General features: G+C 42.5%; 1 protein-coding gene across 2 annotated transcripts in view; it reads right to left on the reverse strand.

Annotated features, from left to right (window-relative positions):
• The window catches only part of HECA (hdc homolog, cell cycle regulator), a 45,430-nt gene that overhangs the window by 10,974 nt on the left and 16,116 nt on the right, over positions 1 to 18,340 (reverse strand). For both annotated transcript variants that reach the window (XR_014311905.1, XM_082731051.1), the window contains exon 2: positions 1,784 to 2,824. Coding sequence is in view for 1 of the 2 variants with exons in the window: in XM_082731051.1 (XP_082587177.1) it covers positions 1,784 to 2,824 (1,041 nt within the window). In the remaining variant the exon portion in view is untranslated. The remainder of the gene's footprint in view (positions 1 to 1,783; positions 2,825 to 18,340) is intronic.

An 18,340-nucleotide genomic window follows, 5' to 3' on the forward strand; every position in this document is an offset into this window, starting at 1 on the left:
AGAAATGCCTTCAAACTCCTAAGGGGAAAATATTTGTAACTTGGAAGACTCTACCCAACCAAATAGCAATCAAGTGTGAAGACAGAATCAAGACATTATCAGACTTTCAGAGTCTGAAAATACCTAAGCCCATGCTTCCTTTCTCAGAAACCTCCTGGGAATGTTTCTTAACAAACTGAGGAAATAAACCAAGAAAAAAGAAAACATGATATCTAGGAAATAGAAGATAAAGAACAGAAAAGTAAGCAAAGAATTCCTAGAAAGGCAGCCATGCAGTATAGCAGCTAATGAGTACAGCCAGACAGACAGGAGCAGGAAGATGAAAGGTTCCATGAAGGAAATTTAATTTCTACAAAAAGAAGTTCATTAAATGGAGGATAGGTATGTGCAAATGATTTGAAAGCTTTGTGGAAGCTGCTGGAGAGCAACCAGCCAATGGTTCCAAGAAGACTAATAAGCAAATGAAATTGTGAAACAATTATCAACTGTAATAACAAAACAAAAGACATCCTAGAATATACTATATGATAGGAAATACACCTACACTTCGTGCTCAACTGTAGACATTTACATAATCAAAGCAGTAAAAACATTAAGGATTTCACCAGGAATTGTGATACATTATCCTGAGAGAAATGGGATGATTTAAGAAAGCACAATCATCCACCTTAAGTCAATAGACAATATCTAAAACTGGATATGAAGACGGCAGTTTTAAAATTACAATGGTGGGATGCCTGGGTGGTTCAATCAGTTAAGCATCTGCCTTCTGCTCAGGTCATGATCTTTGGGTCCTGGGATCAAGTCCCATGGCTGGCTCCTTACTCAGCAGGTAGTCTGCTTCTCCCTCTGTCTGCAGCTCCCCCTGCTTGTTCTCTCTCTCTGACAAATAAATAAACTCCTTTAAAATAAATAAATAAATAAAAACCTAAGAATCAGTCATAATTGAAAAACGCTATCTCTGAGAACTGAAACAACAGGGGGTGTGGGACAAAGACAGGTAGAGATATATTGATTCTACCATGGTTTTTTTTAGCACACTTTTGAAGTTATAAACATGTTACATTTCATGTATCTCACCTTTATATAAACTCAGTAATTTCACACAAATTGACCAATTGCTCACTTAACCTGACCAACACCCATCATTCAAGTCAGGCTGAAATATCCCTGCACCCCTGAATGTCATCCACAGCACTAAGCTCTCTGCCTTCGCCAGAAGGGTGATGCCTCAGCTTCCAATAATCGTCCACTCTCCTTTTGCTGTTATCAAGAAAGCCTGATTTTCCATAAACTTCAAGATTAATTCAGCTCATCTGAAAAACACACTGGCCCTCCCTGACCCTCTTCTGTTACTCCCTTATGTTTACAAGGATCAAGAGAATACACAGCATGCTGGGCACATTAACACAGGTTGCAAAAGCAACTGTTTTACACCAAGTGATATAGTTATGCAATTCCTACTCAATTCCCTCCCAGTGAAGGAAAACTGTACACGAGGAATCCTCCCTTCAAATGACAGCAGAATAAAAACATAAAATGGCCCACCAGGACAACTGTTATTTGGTACAGTGACATCAAGAGTCATTGTACCAAATGTACAAACTGGTACCAGCACCCCCTCCAGCACCTCAAGGGGCAAAGCCGAAACATCCCAACAGTGCCGGGCACCCAACAAGAACAAGAGGTACCCGCCATTACACTGACTCCAGAAGAGAGCAAGCCCATTCTGCTTCTCGGCTTTTAACAAGGGAAAACAGGCAAGGTGGATGAACACCTGTACCTTGAAGATGACACGGGACGTCATATTCGATCTCATCGTGTCTCGATGGGCTTAAGAACAGAGTTCCGTCCACCAAAGGGAACTGTTCGAACACCGGGAGTGCCCGGTGGCACAGAGCGCAGTTTACAACATTCCTGTGGCTGGCACTGAGGGCCGCAAGGATGAATTTCCGCAGATCCTCGCCCTGGCCCATCTGGGCATCGTCTTCCATCCGCACGTGGAAAGTGTTCAACTTATGCCTAGGGATGTGCGTGAGCAGCTCGGACAGGTCCAGGCGCCGCAGGAACTGCACGGGAGCATCAAAGTGGCCCCCCCGGTGCACCGATAACCCAGCCGGACTGTAGTCAAAGTGGGTGTTTCGGAACACATGGCCCCCGGCCATGGCCTTTTTGTGAGGCTCCAGATGGATGGCATTCTTTAGGAATTCCCCAAGGTATCTCGAGGAGCGAGGGCCGCTGAAGTGGGCAGGGGAGAGGATGGAGTAGCCGGTGGGCGGGGACTGGCCCGGGGAGGCGCAGGGGGAGCGTGCCCCGTAGGCTGCTGCCCCGACCGCCTTCTCCTGGGAGTTCTGCCGGTCCATGGAGTGCCGCCGGGGGAGGTCGTGGCTCAGGCCTTTCTGGGGCTTGTTGGGCGGCCGGCACTTTTTGGCCTCCTCCCCCGCTTCACCGGGGGGCCTCCCTGAGTTCTTCTCTGACCCAGATTTCTTCTTTTTCTCATCCTGCATCCGCTTCACCTGATACCAGTCCGTGTCCTTTTTTAAGTGGCCCTGTCCACAGCGGCAGGAGCAGAAGCGGAAGGCCAGGTCGTAGCCCTTCTTTGTCCACATGTTCTGCCGGCACTGCTTCTCGTTCCAGCTGCGTGCGCGGCCGATGCAGTTAAACTGGACCAGGATGCTGCTCTCCCACTCGTAGAAACACTGCAGGTGCATCCAGCTGCTGTAGGGGCAATGCTCGTTGTTGCACACCACCTTCTGGTAGTCGTCCTTGTCCAGGTCCACCGGCCTCCCGAAGCTGCAGATCAGGGGCGTGGCACACGGGGCTTCTGGGGAGAAACACGGAAAGAAGTTTAGCACACAGGAGCTGGGATTCCAGCAGGCACCACGCTGGAGAGAGCAAAGCTACCATCCCCACAAACCCATTCGTGCCAACAGTACAATTTTATGCTGTCACGATTGCCACCGCTGGAGTCACACCAGACAAGATTAAAAAACACTGACTACTTTCTTCTGGTATTATGTTGTACCAGGGGAATTTATTTTCAGATATTTGTTATCTGCTGAAAAACACACCAGTAAGCTTCAAAAAGTCCAAATCCTTCAAAGTGCAATTAGCTGTATGTCAGTACTTCCAACATTGTAATGTACTATAGGGTTTTCCTAAGATGTGGGTGTAATGACAGGCAGTTCCATGGTTCTTAGAGAGGAATCACTCCAGTGAACTAGGAAATAATATGATGAAGCCACTTAACCTACCAGCTCCAAAAGGACGCTGAAAGTCCTTTATCACAAGTGTTAGGCTATACTGAATACCACAGAAAAATTAGAAAACAGAAATCCCTCATCCCCAATTCCCTTCTAGAATGGTCTGATACCTAATGGCAGGAATATCTATCTGGTCAACCTAATTGTTGGTCTACACAGAACTGCACTGCCAGGACATGAAGGAAAAAAACAGAATTCTCCTAAAGCTATCAGGACAGAAACTAGGAACACCAACATACTTATACCTATTTAATCACATGCCCCATAGGCCATCTAAAAGACCAGTTTCCAGGGCGCCTGGGTGGCTCAGTGGATTGGGCCTCTGCCTTCGGCTCTGGTTGTGATCCCAGGGTCCTGGGATCGAGCCCCACATCGGGCTCCCTGCTCAGTAGGGCGCCGGCTTCCCCCACCCCCTCACCCCGGCCTGCCTCTTTGCCTACTTGTGATCTCTCTCTCTGTGGAATAAATAAATAAAATCTTTTTTAAAATAAATAAATAAATGGCCAGTTTCCCCAAAAGGAGGGAAAAGTTGGTGACACAAAGTAGAACCCCGCTCTTAAGAAGTAAATAGGATTTATGGAGATTCCAGGGGATTCCAGTTACTCCAACGCCCATAACATTTTCAAAAGGGCTTTCTGGAGAGCAGTAATACTCCTAGTTGAAACCAAAGGGCTTGGTCTAGAAGGTTGCACATGCCAAGCTCACCTCAACTTTATCTGTTGTAGCAGAGAACCCTCAGAGTTCTGTTCTAGAAAGCTCCCCCTGGTAGCAGTGTGGGACATGAGGCTGCAGAGTTGAGGGGCAGAGAGGCAGTAATCCAGGTGAGACATGGGTGTGTGCCTGAGCAACAGCAGCAGCAGAGTAAAATGGCGCTCACTGTTGAAGGGGAGCAAACGCTGACAGATAGCAAACATGGGAGAGGCAGGTTTGGACAAATGGACAAAGACAACTTTGGGCTGGCCTTATTTTAGACCTGCTGAATTGAAAATACCTATACCAATGAGGTGGAGAAAGACACGACTGGAGTCCAAAGACCTGGAGCCTGCAACAGATGGGTAGCCACACAGCCAGAGATGGAAGTTAAATCCCTGGACTGAGGAGCTCACCCAAGAGGCATATGAGGAAAGGAAAAGAATCCTGAGAAGCAACATAAAAAGGCTGAAGAAGAATCCTCTACAGAAGACAGTAAGGAATGAACTGAGAATTCACTGTAAGACAAGCCAGGAGAGAATTCTATCAAGGCAAATGGAAAGTTTTAAGAACAGAGGGCTGACTCAAAACAACTGTGACACCCAAAAGTATCTCTACACATTGCCAGCTATCCAAGGGATATCCAAGGGAGAAGAGACGGAGCAAAACTGCCCCTGGTCGGAAGCTACTGGGCAAATCAAAGACGGAAAAGTCCTCACCAGAATGATCAGTCAGACTCCTTAGTAGCACCAGTTCCAGCGGGATGACACGGGATAGATCGGAGGTAATGGTGAAGACTGGATGATGAGGTAAAGAAGTAGAAGCAGTTCAGATGATCTTCTAGAACACTCTTCCCAGAAACAAGGAAGGGAAGGAAAAACAATGGGAAGAGGCCAGCAAGGGCTGAGACCTACACGTTCACCTACTCAGGGAATGAATGCCAAAAACCCAGGCTGGTCTGAAGAGCAGAAGTCAAGAACCTCTGCAACTCCAGGACTCAAAGACCTTCACAACTTCCCCACTCGCCACTGTATTACAAATACAATGCTGCACCAGCACAGGGACCCCAAATCCTAGAACAATGGGACATTACAATCATCCCCTTCAGTGTGGGACCCCAGGGCATCAATCACAAGGCCCTACCCAACTGGTCTGCCTCGGCTCTTTCAATAACTATAGCTCCCCCATCTACTGCCTGGGAGTCCATAGCCCTTAATCTTCATTGGTCCAAATCCCACTCGCCTCATGCAGTGCTCACAGCATAGACTCTCAGCCAGACTACCTGAGCTAGAATCCCAGCAGTACCACTGTTGAGCTGTGGGTCCTTGGACAAGTTCCTTCTTTTTCATCTTAATTTCCTGTACAGAATGCAGACAACAACAGAATGTACTTTATCTGGTTGTTATAAGGAGAAATTCTACACAGGTGGCACCCAGAGCAGGGCCTGGCACCTGGTAAACCTTCGCCCCTTCTTCCCATCCTTCAAGACACCTCTACACACCTCCCACCTCCCACCTCTACACACTGATTTCACCAGAACCACCCCTTCTCCAGAGCGGTCTGGCCTGAACCTTATTTGAGTCCCCACTATGATCCCACCAGGTTGAGGCCTCCAAGGAGGACGCCTATTACTCATCCTTGTGTTCCTGGCATCACCGGGCCTAGACCTGACACACATGCCAGGCCGAATAAAGTCACCTTAAAACAGGCACACAAAACCCAATGTGACCAGCAGAGCAGAAGGAAGAAAGCAACCTGAAATCCTAGACAGAAAGACCTACATGTACTTAAGCATAAGACTTAGAAGAATGGTCTGTAAACTGAGTAAATTAACTGCAGTCACCTGGGCTGTGACCTTTAGTGTCCTTTAAAATGTTAATAAGTCAGTTAAACAAAGTTCAGTTGCTTTTATCTTCAACCCTTCAGAGACACAGCCTTGGAGGGAATGTCTCTGAAATGTAGGAGAGCGGCCAAAGCACTCTCTAAGCCAAGCCTCCTGAAGTCCAACTGAAGGACAGCCAAACTCTACCTCTGCATTTACAACACCCAAAATGTAAAATTTTAAATGCTGAGGTTGGCTTAATAATTCCTTTCAAAGTATTTTCGCATTAAAAAAGATAGATTAAGAGAAGGAAAGTCCTATTTCTATCTTCCTCAAAAAGCTGCAAATGCATCATGTAAACAATATTGAGCACTCCATACGTCCTGGGTCTTTCGAGCTGAAGAATCCACAAATGGTGCTAAGAGCTCCCACAGAAATCTCAGCAGGAATCACAGAGGAGGCAGTGTGGCTCCACGTACCTGTCTCTCTAACACTGCTCGTCCTCACCTGCCTTCTGCCCTCCAGGGCTCGGCCAAGAAGCGCTCCCACGCCAACCTGCCAGCCTGCCTGTTTACATCTCGGCCACTCTGATGCGGTCTTTGTGGCTAAGCCTCAAAAACAAAGACAAGGGCTTGAGACCAAATATGATGTGCAACAGACACCTCACCCTGTTACACACCTCCAGCCCGAGGGTGAGGCTCCAAGGAACAGGGTGAGTAAGGGGCGGGGGGAGTGCTGGGTAGCGCACAGGCTTCTGACTGGCTTTTACAGCTCACGCAGCCCCCCGATGAGGCCTTAGGCTAGCCTCCACACTTCAAGGCTTAGTTCAAACTTGCCCTCACTCTCCCACTGTCCACACTGGAGAGGCAGCTGGGAAGAGTGTGAGCAGGGTCTGGGTGATCAGCTGTTTGACATGAAGCAGTTTCCTGCTTCCTCATCTGTAAAGTGAGGACAAAAATGCTTGCCTTCTTTCGCTGCAAATAAACATGGAAGCACTCTGTGAGGTTCCCTGACAGCTCTCCCATGCCACCCACCTCTCCTCTAACTGGATCCTAGATGCTCCATGACTAAAAGCAAACTGCTGCAAGAGACCTCCTACGTTTTCTATCTAATGTTTGGACCCACAAAAGGGGTTCAGAAAGTAACCAATGAGGCCATGCCTCTTTTTTTAATTTCCAACATCTTAGAGTTAACTAAAACATACAGGAAAAGATTTGAGAACTTAAGAAAGAGCATGAGCGCCCTTCAGATCATACCTATAACAAGCGAGCAGTCTTTTCTTTCTTTCTTTCTTTCTTTTTTTTTTAAGATTTTACTTATTTATTTGAGAGAGAAAGAGAGACAGGGCACAGCAGAGGGGAGGAGGCAAAGGGAGAGGGAGAAGCAAACACCACTGAGCACAGAGCCTAATGTGGGGCTCGATCCCAGGACCCGGAGATCATGACCTGAGCCTAAGGGAGATGTTTAACTGACAGAGCCACCCAGGCTACCCCACAAATGAGCGGTCTTATAGAAATGCATGTGATTGCTTCCTGAACGTGGTCTATACATTTATAAAATTCCTAGCTCTTAGGAATTGCAGTCGCACAAAGGAAAAGGTCTAAATAGAATATAGACTGATCTGATACAACAAAACCATTTGTGAGAGAGGGGGAGAAGGGAACGGCATGGTAAGCAAGGGCCTGTGTCACGTACACCCCTAAGGACACTCATCAAAGCTGTGACAGCCTGACAAGCAATACAGTCAGCACTGCTCGCACAAAAGTCTATAAACCGTCCAGTGCATCTTTACAGCTCCATTGTCAGGAGTTCAGGACCCAGCTTCTACCTCTCCCTGCCCAAGTGAAAACAATTAGGGATCACCTCATTCCGGACAGAAGTCTCTCTCAGTTTCAAGTCTGGACAAGAAGATAGCTAGGCTGACATCATTTGGGCAAGGTCTGTCACTCTTCCCAGTCTTCTCATCCTGTATCCTGCCTCCCACACCTATTAAAAGGGAAGATCTGAGAGCAGTCATTTATGTGGCCGCCCAACAAACCCAAATCCTTTGACACACCCATTCACACTAACAGGAGGCCCAAACACCAGACAGACACAGCCACTGTCAGCTTTTTAACTGCAAAATTAAATGTTTTCACCCCTCTTAAAATAGTTGCAAGTATCACAAGCAGGTGGGGAGTTCAGCAGGCTGGCAGGGGAGGAGGGGGTTGAAGTCAAGCAAGGCTTCCTAGATGAAATCTAAGGTGGGCACTTGGTCACATTCAGCCTCATCGCCTGGTTTTCAGAGCAAATTCTCCTCAGGGTATGAAATTTCTGCCTAGAAGATCCTCAACTCCAACTTCCTGGAGGGCCGAGATTGGTCAATGAGCACAGAGACTCTGGAGCGAACCAGCCTGGATTTGACTCTCAGCTCTGCAACTTAGTAGTTTTAGGATCTTTGGCAAGTCACTGGACTTCCCTGTGCTTGTCTTCTTAACGTGCAAAAATAAAAGTAACTTAACTCAAAGGGCTGCCATGTGGATTAAAGGGGTTATTAAGGCAGTTCACACAGAGCCTGGCACAGAACAGCCACCATTTAAACATAAGCAATTGTTATGAAAAGCCCTATCACTTTATATTACTTGATGTAAAAACCAAAGAACTTTGAAATCATTTAATGCAAACCTACAAGCAAGAAATGACCATCCACCTTTCCCCATACATAAATAAGTGCCAGAAATGCACTTCTTCCCCACAACAGAGCAGGGTGGCATGCAAAAAAAATTCACTCAGTATTTACTGACAAATTTTAAAGAAATAGATGCAAAATTTTCTTCGAGGCCCTTAAAGATGTTCTACTGCACGTCAAACAAATAAGTACCTTGCTATTTTTTCAACCTAAGCAATCTTTTCCAAGCTTGGGTAACAGGGTTTCATAAAGCATGGCTGCATTTGATTCATAGGATGTATCCCTGAAGAACTCACATAATTCAGAACTGATTATCCCACAGTCTGGAGGAAGGGTGTGAGGAATGCATTCTCAGAACACATAAATCTACAGTCACTGTGTTATATTTTTCTTTACTGTTGCTTTTTAATATCAGCATTATCTCTAGCATTTCTCAGTTGTAGCTCATAAATTGATAGCATGGCATATCATCCTGTGTTTTATCACATTTCTGTTCAAAAGTTACTGATTTGCAAGATTTTTTCAGCACCAGTACTGGTACACCTGGATATTCTGCAAGATAAAGACTTAAATTATAATACCTAATTTTAAAATAATAATGCAAATGTCACCAAAATCCTTAAAGAAGTTCTATAAACAACAAAGAGTTCAAATAATATTGCCAAGGGTTAGTAGGTATTTCTCTTTACAAGAAAAGGTGATGCCAGTGGGTATCAAAGCATTTTTACAATCCAGTTGACCTGCCAGCTTTGAAAATATGACATAGCTTGATGCACAATTTGGGGGAATGTATCCACTGAAATTCTGCACATCCTGTGAAGCTTTTATTAATAGTATTTGTGTCATTACTTGAAATTTGCATAATTTAATTTGCATATAATGAGATCACACTGTATTAGGAAATAAATTAGCAGGCTGCCTTTTCTTTTGCTTGGAGATTTTTTTTGATCCTGAGGATGCTGGATCAGAGAGAACCACACATCACCCTAGCATTACATGTACTGCCTGCACTGACCCTGAAGAACAGGTAAGTTCCAGAGCTTTCAGAACCAAATCACAGTATCATAAACTGGGAACACAGCTCCAGATTAAGTATGTGTGCATTTGCATAAGTCTACGCGTATTTGTATGTAACTGCAGAAAAACTACCCAATTGTTGAACTATTCCATTTCTTTTAGTATTGAGGTATAACTGACATGCAATGTTTTTATTAGTTTCAAGTGCACAACGCACTGATTCAACAATTCTATACATTAATTGGTGAGCACCAGGTAAGTGCGGTCACCATCTGTCACCATACAAAATTACCACAGCATTACAGACTATGCTGTACTTTTCATCTCCATGACCTATTTTAGAACTGGAAATTTGTACTTCTTAATCCCCTTTATCTATTATGCCATCCCTTCACCCACGCCCCGTATTTAACCAGTCTGTTCTCCATATTTCAGAGTCTGTTTGTTTATTCATTTTTTAGATTCCACATATAACTGAAATCAAATGGTATTTGTCTTTCTCTGATTTATTTCACTTAGCATAATACACTATAGGTCCATCCATGTTGCTGCAAATGGGAAGATCTCACCTTTTTTTAGGACTGATATTCCATTGTATGTATTAGCCACATCTTCTTTACCCATTCCTCTATGAATGAACACTTGGGTTGCTCCCATATCTTGGCTATTGTAGATAATGCTTCAATAAACATAGGGGTGCAATATCTTTTTGAACTGGTATTTTTGTTTTCTTTAGGTAAATAACCAATAGACGAATGAATAGATCATATTCGTTCTGTTTTTAATTTTTTGAGGGACCTCCATACTGTTTTGCACAGTGGCTGTATCAATTTACATCCCCACCTTTTCTCCATGTCCTTGCCAACAGTTGTCGCTCCTTGTCTTTCTGACTCTAGCCATTCTAACAGGTGTGCAGTGATATTCTCATTATGGCTTTGGTTTGCATTTCTCTGATGATTAGTGATGTTGAACATCTTTTCATGTGTCTGTTGGCCACCTATATGCCTTCTTCGAAAAATGTCTATTCAGGTCCTCTGTGTATTCTTTCATTAGATTGTTTGTTGTTTTTGGTGCTGAGCTGTGTAAGTTCGTTTTATATATATATGAGAATGATATCAATCAGATGTATCATCTGCAGATATCTTCTCCCATTGAGACGATTGCCTTTTTCAACAGTCCCATTTTTAAAGACTCCGTAAAAGACGTCGGGTCATCCTTCAGTACTATACTCCAATTTTAAAGAAATTAGAACTTGATTATCTTTGTCAATGTCCTATCCTTCACCAGCATAAATGTCCAAAAGGTGGCCATAACCAAAACTCTTACATATTTTTTTTAATATGTGATACCCATTTCCCATCTAAGTTCTAGCACAACATTTCCAAAATGATGGCCCACCTCTTCTCTCCTGGTGGACCCAAAAGGGTACCTGGAGACGAAAGAGTGGCATCGGCCTTCTCCCCTTACCTCTAGATTCTAATGTGGTTCAAGGCAGGCCACCTCATAATGTGCCACTTTGGCATGCAAATTATTTTGAGCTTAAGATAACCAAGGCACAACAGACTCAAGAAGAGCTTTTTACCTCTCCAACTTATCTTTAAAAAAAAAAAAAAAAAATTAGAACCGAGTCTGTACCAGGAGGAGAGCTATTACTAAAGATAACTTTTTTTTTTTTTTTTACATAAGAAAGACCTCTCTGCAGGGTAAACATTCATTTACCGAATACTTGTTCTTCTCATTTTCTTAAATTGTTTTCCTCCCCTCTGAAGTCCCAGACTCCTACACCTTCCTCTCTTTAGCTTGGGGTGGCATATAAACTTCGATTGCCTGACTGCAAGAGAGCCTCTCCCATCTTTGTGGGGCTCCCAAACATATGTAATTAAGCTGGTTTTTCTCCTGTTAATCTGTCTTATATCAAATTAGTTATTAGGCCAGCCAAAGAACCTGGAAGGGAAGAAGGGAAAAGTTTTCCTCCCCTATAATTTCCAGTGGCCTCAGCTGAAAAGACAAATGGCTTTACCTCCTCCCTAGTCTGTCCAATAGGTAAAAACATACGGCTGCATGATAAACTGGAAACATAGGTCATCTACAGACTAGGCACCTGTCAGAGAATAAAACCCGTAACTCATTGCTGTTCGGTATTTTCCAAAAGTTCAACTGAGAGAAACAATTTTTAAGAAGGATTTCATAGGTGATGTCCACACACTCTAGATCAGAGTTCCCGTGGGGCACTTTGGCCTGTAGTATGACTTTTTAAACCCACACAGGGCTTTTTGTAATAGAAGATGAACCCAAATGCCTGTTAAGTGCATCTCGTCCTCTCCTGGCCATCCAGGCCTCCACTCCAGCCCCATTCACACTTACTCACTCCAGGACTCTGGAGGTGTCTACATATGTGACTCCTGTGCTAGAGAAAAGCTATCCCTCAGCTAAGCTAGGTGTCACAGAGTTGGTTACCTAGACGATATTATTTCATTCTCTGGACAGACTGCTTTTAATGACACATGCAAGCCTAATAAATGTATTTTATTTATAAAAGGACACTGTTGTGGACATTGCTTAGTATTATTTGACAATGTTTCATAAACAGCTAAGTGAATGTTTTTGTTTTTTAACCTGATGGACACTATAAAGTATAGCACTGCTTCTGTTTGCTTCTTCCCTCTGTGTGCAAGAAATATGAAAGCCCTATTTGTGACCTACCTCTTGCAATGACTCAGGATATCTATTATCTTCCTAATAATACTCCTAGTATGAATATTCTCATTTATGATCTATCTCATAGTATTACCTGTATTTTTGGAAAACACTGTATTTTACAGTGAAGGAGAGTATAAATGATCACAAAGAAAAAACCCATTCGCCATCTCTCTCCTAACTTTCCAATCAGTTTTGCCTAGTAGATATTAAAATCTGTACTTGATGGGTGTCAAGGCACTCCCTCCCCTCCTCATTTTTCAAAGGCAACCAGAGAAGAGTGTGAAGGAAGAGGGAAGGCCAGATGACCCAGGGATCCCACAAACACAGCACCTTTCAGGAGGGTCACCCTCTCTCCCATGCCCCGGGCTCTACTCCTCAGAGAGGCACCTTGCGGACAAGCCAAGTGCTCTCCATCCTTGAACTACTCACCTCATCCACTGCTCACCCCTCCTCTCCCTCCCCTTGGCTCAGCTCCCTCACCCTCAGACTTTACTATTCACACCCAGGTCTCCACATATTTTTCTCTCACCTGGTTTCTCTGTCAGCATTTCTCTTCTCTCACATACAGCCTGGACTGCTCCTTTCACTCTATTCTGACAGCCAACCCAGCCCTCAGTCCACCTGGTCCATGCAGGTGCCTCTCCCCCTACCTCCCCCTACCTGCTCCCAGACTCACTGGTGAAACTGAGACAATAGTGAAATGGACTCAGGTTGCTCCCAACTCTATCCTGCCTTGTCTTCTGTCAAAGGTCCTCTCCTTGGCTCTAACCAAGGCCAGACTTCTCAGGGTGCTATCGTCCTCAGGTGGGACCAGTCTTGTCTTCACTTAGCTCTTCTCAAGACCACTACCTTCACCTATTCTCCTCCCTCACCTATCAAACCTGGGAATTCATGTCCTACAAATATGAAAAGTAGAGTCTCATATTTACCTCAGAGACTAGATCTATGAGGAAAGGCAGACAAATAGCAATGAACTGAGAAATGACACGTGATTAAGAAGTGGCCACATAACCTGAATCTACACCTGGATCACATCACCAATGATAATGACAGGAGTCCAGGAAATTTCATCATCCTAGGTTGACTACTTAAGAAATGTCAATGTAGGGGATGCCTGGATGGCTCAGTCAGCGGAGTGTCCCACTCTTGATTTCAGTTCAGGCAAATGTGGTCTTGGGGTGGTGGGACTGAGGCTGCACCCTCAGTGGGGAGTCTGCTTCTCTCCTTCTCCCTCTCCCCACCCTCCCCCCATACCCACTCTTTCTATATATAAAATAAAGAAAGATTATTGAAGCTATCTAGTCTTTATCAGGGGCATTAGCAATTATAATGGCAACTTGCTTTAATAAGAAAAAATTATATTCATTGACAATGAATATAATGACAGCTACATGTACTCATATATAAAAACTATAAATTTATAACAGATGTCCACTGAAATAAGGCACACACACTCACAAATGTGCATGAGTTTATCTATGAAGAACTATAGATGTAACTTTCTCTTTGTAAGTTTAAACACATGTACACATGTCCATGTGCATATGTCTGTCTACATGCTATTTCCACAGTGAAAAACAAACAAAAAAAAGCCCTTCCATTTTACTTTCACTTGCTCTAGTGCAGAAAACCCAAAATGCTCTTTCATAGGAAAACTGCTTATGTTCTTATATATTTAAAACAGAAAACTGTGAGACAACTAGAAAGACAAGGGCCTTCAACCTATTATAAACCCAAACTAGTCCTTGAAAGGGAAAGATGGTTTTGCTAACCAGGTTCCTTAACAATTAAGTTTTAACTTCCTAATCCACTGTGAACCCCAGTCATTTCTGGCCTTGTTCACAGTTGCTGCTAAACAACTGTTTACTTTATGGGTTCTCTTCCAGGTGTAATTCTTTGAAGGCTGGCCAACTCAGCATTAGCATCTGCAGCACTCTGTCATCACCGTTCAGAATTCTGACCACATTCTCCAAGACCCTCATGAGCCCCTGCCTCCCTGGCTGGCATCAATGCTACATAGGTGCACATCTTCTCCTGGCAGGGACACAGGAGTCTGAAGCTTGCCAGTCTAGCAGGTTTATTTCATCTTTTTTCAGATGCTGGAGTAAAAGAGAATGATGAAAAATACACACAAATGAGTATTTGGAAATGGGAAATATTGATAATATTGATCTGTGCACAGATGTGATGACATCAGTATTTCCAGTTTCCTTTTTCCTGCTCCTGGAATGAACCAGGGAACATCAATACAGTAAATGACAACCCTGAATACCTTCAACATCACAATTGATCATGAAAATAGTAAAAGTCTGTCATCTGCAAATATTACGGATTTGAAGCCAGATTTTTTAAATGAGCATGTGCTGACAGTCTTAATTCACTAGGTCTGACACACCAAAATCCTCTGAATCATTAAATAAAGACGTCAAATACAATACAATGTGAGTACTCAACTGTAGGTCACTAGAGATCTGGATGTCTGGAAAAAAAAGTATAATAGTTTTATTCCTAAAATGCTTAAAAAATTCAAACTATAAAGATAAATTTCACATAGGAGACATCTCAAAATGATCTGGTTTCTGAGTAAGTCAAGTTTTCTTAGCAGGTTTACTGTACATAATTGCCTAACAAAAGAGCCTTCAAATTTTCCAGGATACTAAATCAACACACATTTGGGCAAATGTATGATGTCATTTAACAAGGACCCTGTTCTAGGAGATGTGATGAAAATGCCAGGGTTTGTCTTAGGGTTAAACACTTACAATGGAAGAAAGGAAATACTAGCAGCTCTCAAAAATCACCTAAGTATGACTACCCTGCTAATCACTGCACATCAATTCAAATTATGTTTCTGAACACCTGTTATGTGGCCAGTGCAGAGTTTAGCACAGGAGATGTCAAGTGGTGAACAAGACCATAAGCCATACTTCAGTATTTTATTTTTGTTGAAAACTAAACACTTTAAAAAATATAAGGTGGAAACTCTGAAAACCAGATTCCCTCTCCTCACAGGACATGCTGTTATTACTATCACTGTTTGTTTGTTTGTTTAGTGATTTTCTTGGACTAATTCTGTGAAATCTGTTTTTTTGTTTTGTTTTGGTTTGGGATTTTTTGGTCATGTGCAGCCAAGTGGTAACTTGTTAGTGGTAACTGAGGTAATAACTGAGTCTCCCACCCTTCACCAAGGGGGCTGAGTGTGTGCTGGGACATGCCTTCAATGCTTCAATAGTTCACAACCGTCTCAGCCATTACTTGCTGCTAGTACAGAGCCTCAAGGCCAGAGGTGAGAACTGAAGCCCGCTTCCAGTATTTCCTGGGCCTGCATACACCCCTGCCCATGGGCACAGTCTTCTAGAGCACTGGAATATATGAATATATCAGCGATTTTCGTGAGCCACCTATGGATAACTCATTCCCAAGATTTTCTTTTTAAGGTTTTTGACCAACCTGTTGTTTGCCCCAACTGGTATCACTGACACAGGCAGTTGTGATGTTAAACAGTTGCTGCTGATTGTTTTCAATAGATATCCTAAGAACAGGACTTTACCACTGGCAATCTTTGAGCCAGGTCAAATAAAGACAAGCCCTATAAATGAGCCTTTAGTGGGGAGCTTCCAGACAAGTAAATAGTGACAACAGTCTGGAGCTCGGGCTTTTGGGGAAGTTCCAAACCTGTTCTTACCCCTCCAATGACTTCTAGGCTACTTGTTTAAGCTACCATGGAGCCAGGGACAGGGAGTGGGAATAAAGCAAGTTAAAACACAAAATTCACTGTTCTTACTCTGATTCAGTCCTTTTCCTTGAATATACACTCCAAGGATTACTACAAGCCTATGGTTAACAACCAGAGTTCTGAAAAAGTTGGGTTTAATCATTTTCACCTTTGTTCTCATTGCTTTTATGGAGAAGCAGATTTCTTGAGGTTCTTACCCTACCATTACATAAGTGCTTCTTAATATAAACTTAAGTTTATACACACACTTTGTTACAGAAAAATACAACAGAATAATCAATAAAAGACAATACTTGGTCTTAGAAGCAAATTCTGGGTAAGAATTGAACAGAAATCAAGAAAAGTTGTAAAATTTCTGACTACTATTTTTTAATAGCTGGTAAATACAAGTTACTATGATACTGGAATTCTCTTTTAAGAGAATTTAAATGTCTCATTTAAAGACATTTAAATGATGTTTACAATATATTTGGAAATGATAGCCTCTGTATTTATTCAAACCTTTAAAAAAAAACTGGGTGTAATGACATTAAATGTGCAAGAAGAACTGTGTTTTCAAATTTTTTTAAGGGTCACACAAGCAAAAATGTCTGACTACCACTCTGAAAAATCACACTATGATTACATCATACACACATTCAGGCAACTCAGAAACTCCCAGACTGAAGCCCCAACTCCTCTGCGTGTGGTCAAGAAGTTCCATGATTAGGCCCTGGTCTGGCCTTCCCATCTGATCACCCAACAGGCCCAAAAGCGAAGACTCTGCTTCAGCCATGGTCTCTCACTGCGGCCGCAGCACAGATAGCAGATTAGAGGGGAACGAGTGGGCACAGACTGCGAAAAGCTAACTACAGCCCCCACTGCCCCACACCACACCTCAAATTCACTATGTGTTTGCTTATCATTTCTTGATTGAGTATTCTTTAAGTGAAAACTAAAAAGTTTTCTTTCTTAAGAGATACCCTTTTCTCTACTACATAAAAAAAGACACTAAGTCTTATATATAAAGAGAAAATACAAAAATATTTTGTCAACTTGTTTTAATTAATATAGGAGCTATAAATAAGCTCACATAAGCACATCTGTCTTAACCTCCAATTTAGTTTATCCTTCCTTATGTTATTTTAGTAGCTGAGACTGCTCCAAAGTGGGTAGCAAATTGAGTACATAGTGGTTACATTCAATTAAACATGTTTTTATGCTTTGAATAGGGTTTAAACACATGTTTTTACTCAGACAATCCATTCTACACAAATAAACATGGAAGTTTTACATTAAAAAAAAAAGAGCTCTTCAGCTATATTTAACAACTTGGGTTTTTAACATTCTCTCAATACATTGTTTATTCTCTTAGACCTACTCTTTCCTTACTTTCAGTTAAAACCCACAGCCTACCTAGCCTCAAGCTCACACTAAATTGAAAGCTACAGGCTTCTACTGTACCTATTTTTTTATTTCTATTCTGGCTTTCACATTCTGTTATTGGCAAGAATCTGTATTGATAATGACTATAAAGCAGAAAATTCGTTCTTCCTTTTCTAATAGCGGCCACGTCAAAACCCAAAGGACAGAGAACTAAATATGCCTGGTTTAGGCTATCGGAATAAAGATAATGGTTCCATTGTTTTCCAGAATGCTGCTTAAAAATACCCAGTTCCACAGAATAGAAATAAGGCAATCTCTTCATCCATATTATATAAATATTTCCTGAGCCTACACGGGATCCTTTAATGATCTGCCCTGGGTCATCTAGCTAGTACGTGGCCTTCCCTCTTCCACTCTTACCCATACTGTACACAGATCAATAAACTGCATAAAGCCACCTTATAAGAAGAGGCAGTGACCAATAAGCTTTCTGTAATCAGATCATAAGTAGTACCATAATTTGGAACAGCATCTCATTCAAAATTACAGCACTACTTACTGTGATCTGATGACCCAAAAACTTATTCAAAATGTTCAATACTCATAATAACACTCAGACTTACCTTAAAACTAGGCATAAGGTAATCCAAATTAAAGAAGCAAGTGCTTAAACCCAGTTACGATATAAAGGTTTCCGGACCCCATCTTTGCACTCCTTAAAAACAAAGATAGAGAGGGGCTCGGTTGAGCATCTGAATCTTGATTTCAGCTCAGGTCACAATCTCAGGGTCCTGGGATCAAGGAGTCTACTTAAGGAGTCTCTCCATCTCCCTTTGCCCCCCACCTCACTCATATATAGGCTCTAAGATAAATAAATCCTAAAAAAATTAAAAAATGAAAGAAAAGAAAAAAAAGACTGATAATTCTACTCTAACAGACTTGCTAAACTCAAAAAAAAGAAAAAAGGTCATGAGCAAAAGCTTACATTGTCATTAATGAGAATAAAGCAATTTTCCTTGGAAAAAATGTAAAGAAACACACCCTTCTATCCATTCTATTGGTATGCAGACTACTGCAGA

Source organism: Mustela nivalis (genome assembly GCF_964662115.1).
Source record: "Mustela nivalis genome assembly, chromosome: 5".
Classification (NCBI taxonomy): Eukaryota; Metazoa; Chordata; class Mammalia; order Carnivora; family Mustelidae; genus Mustela; species Mustela nivalis.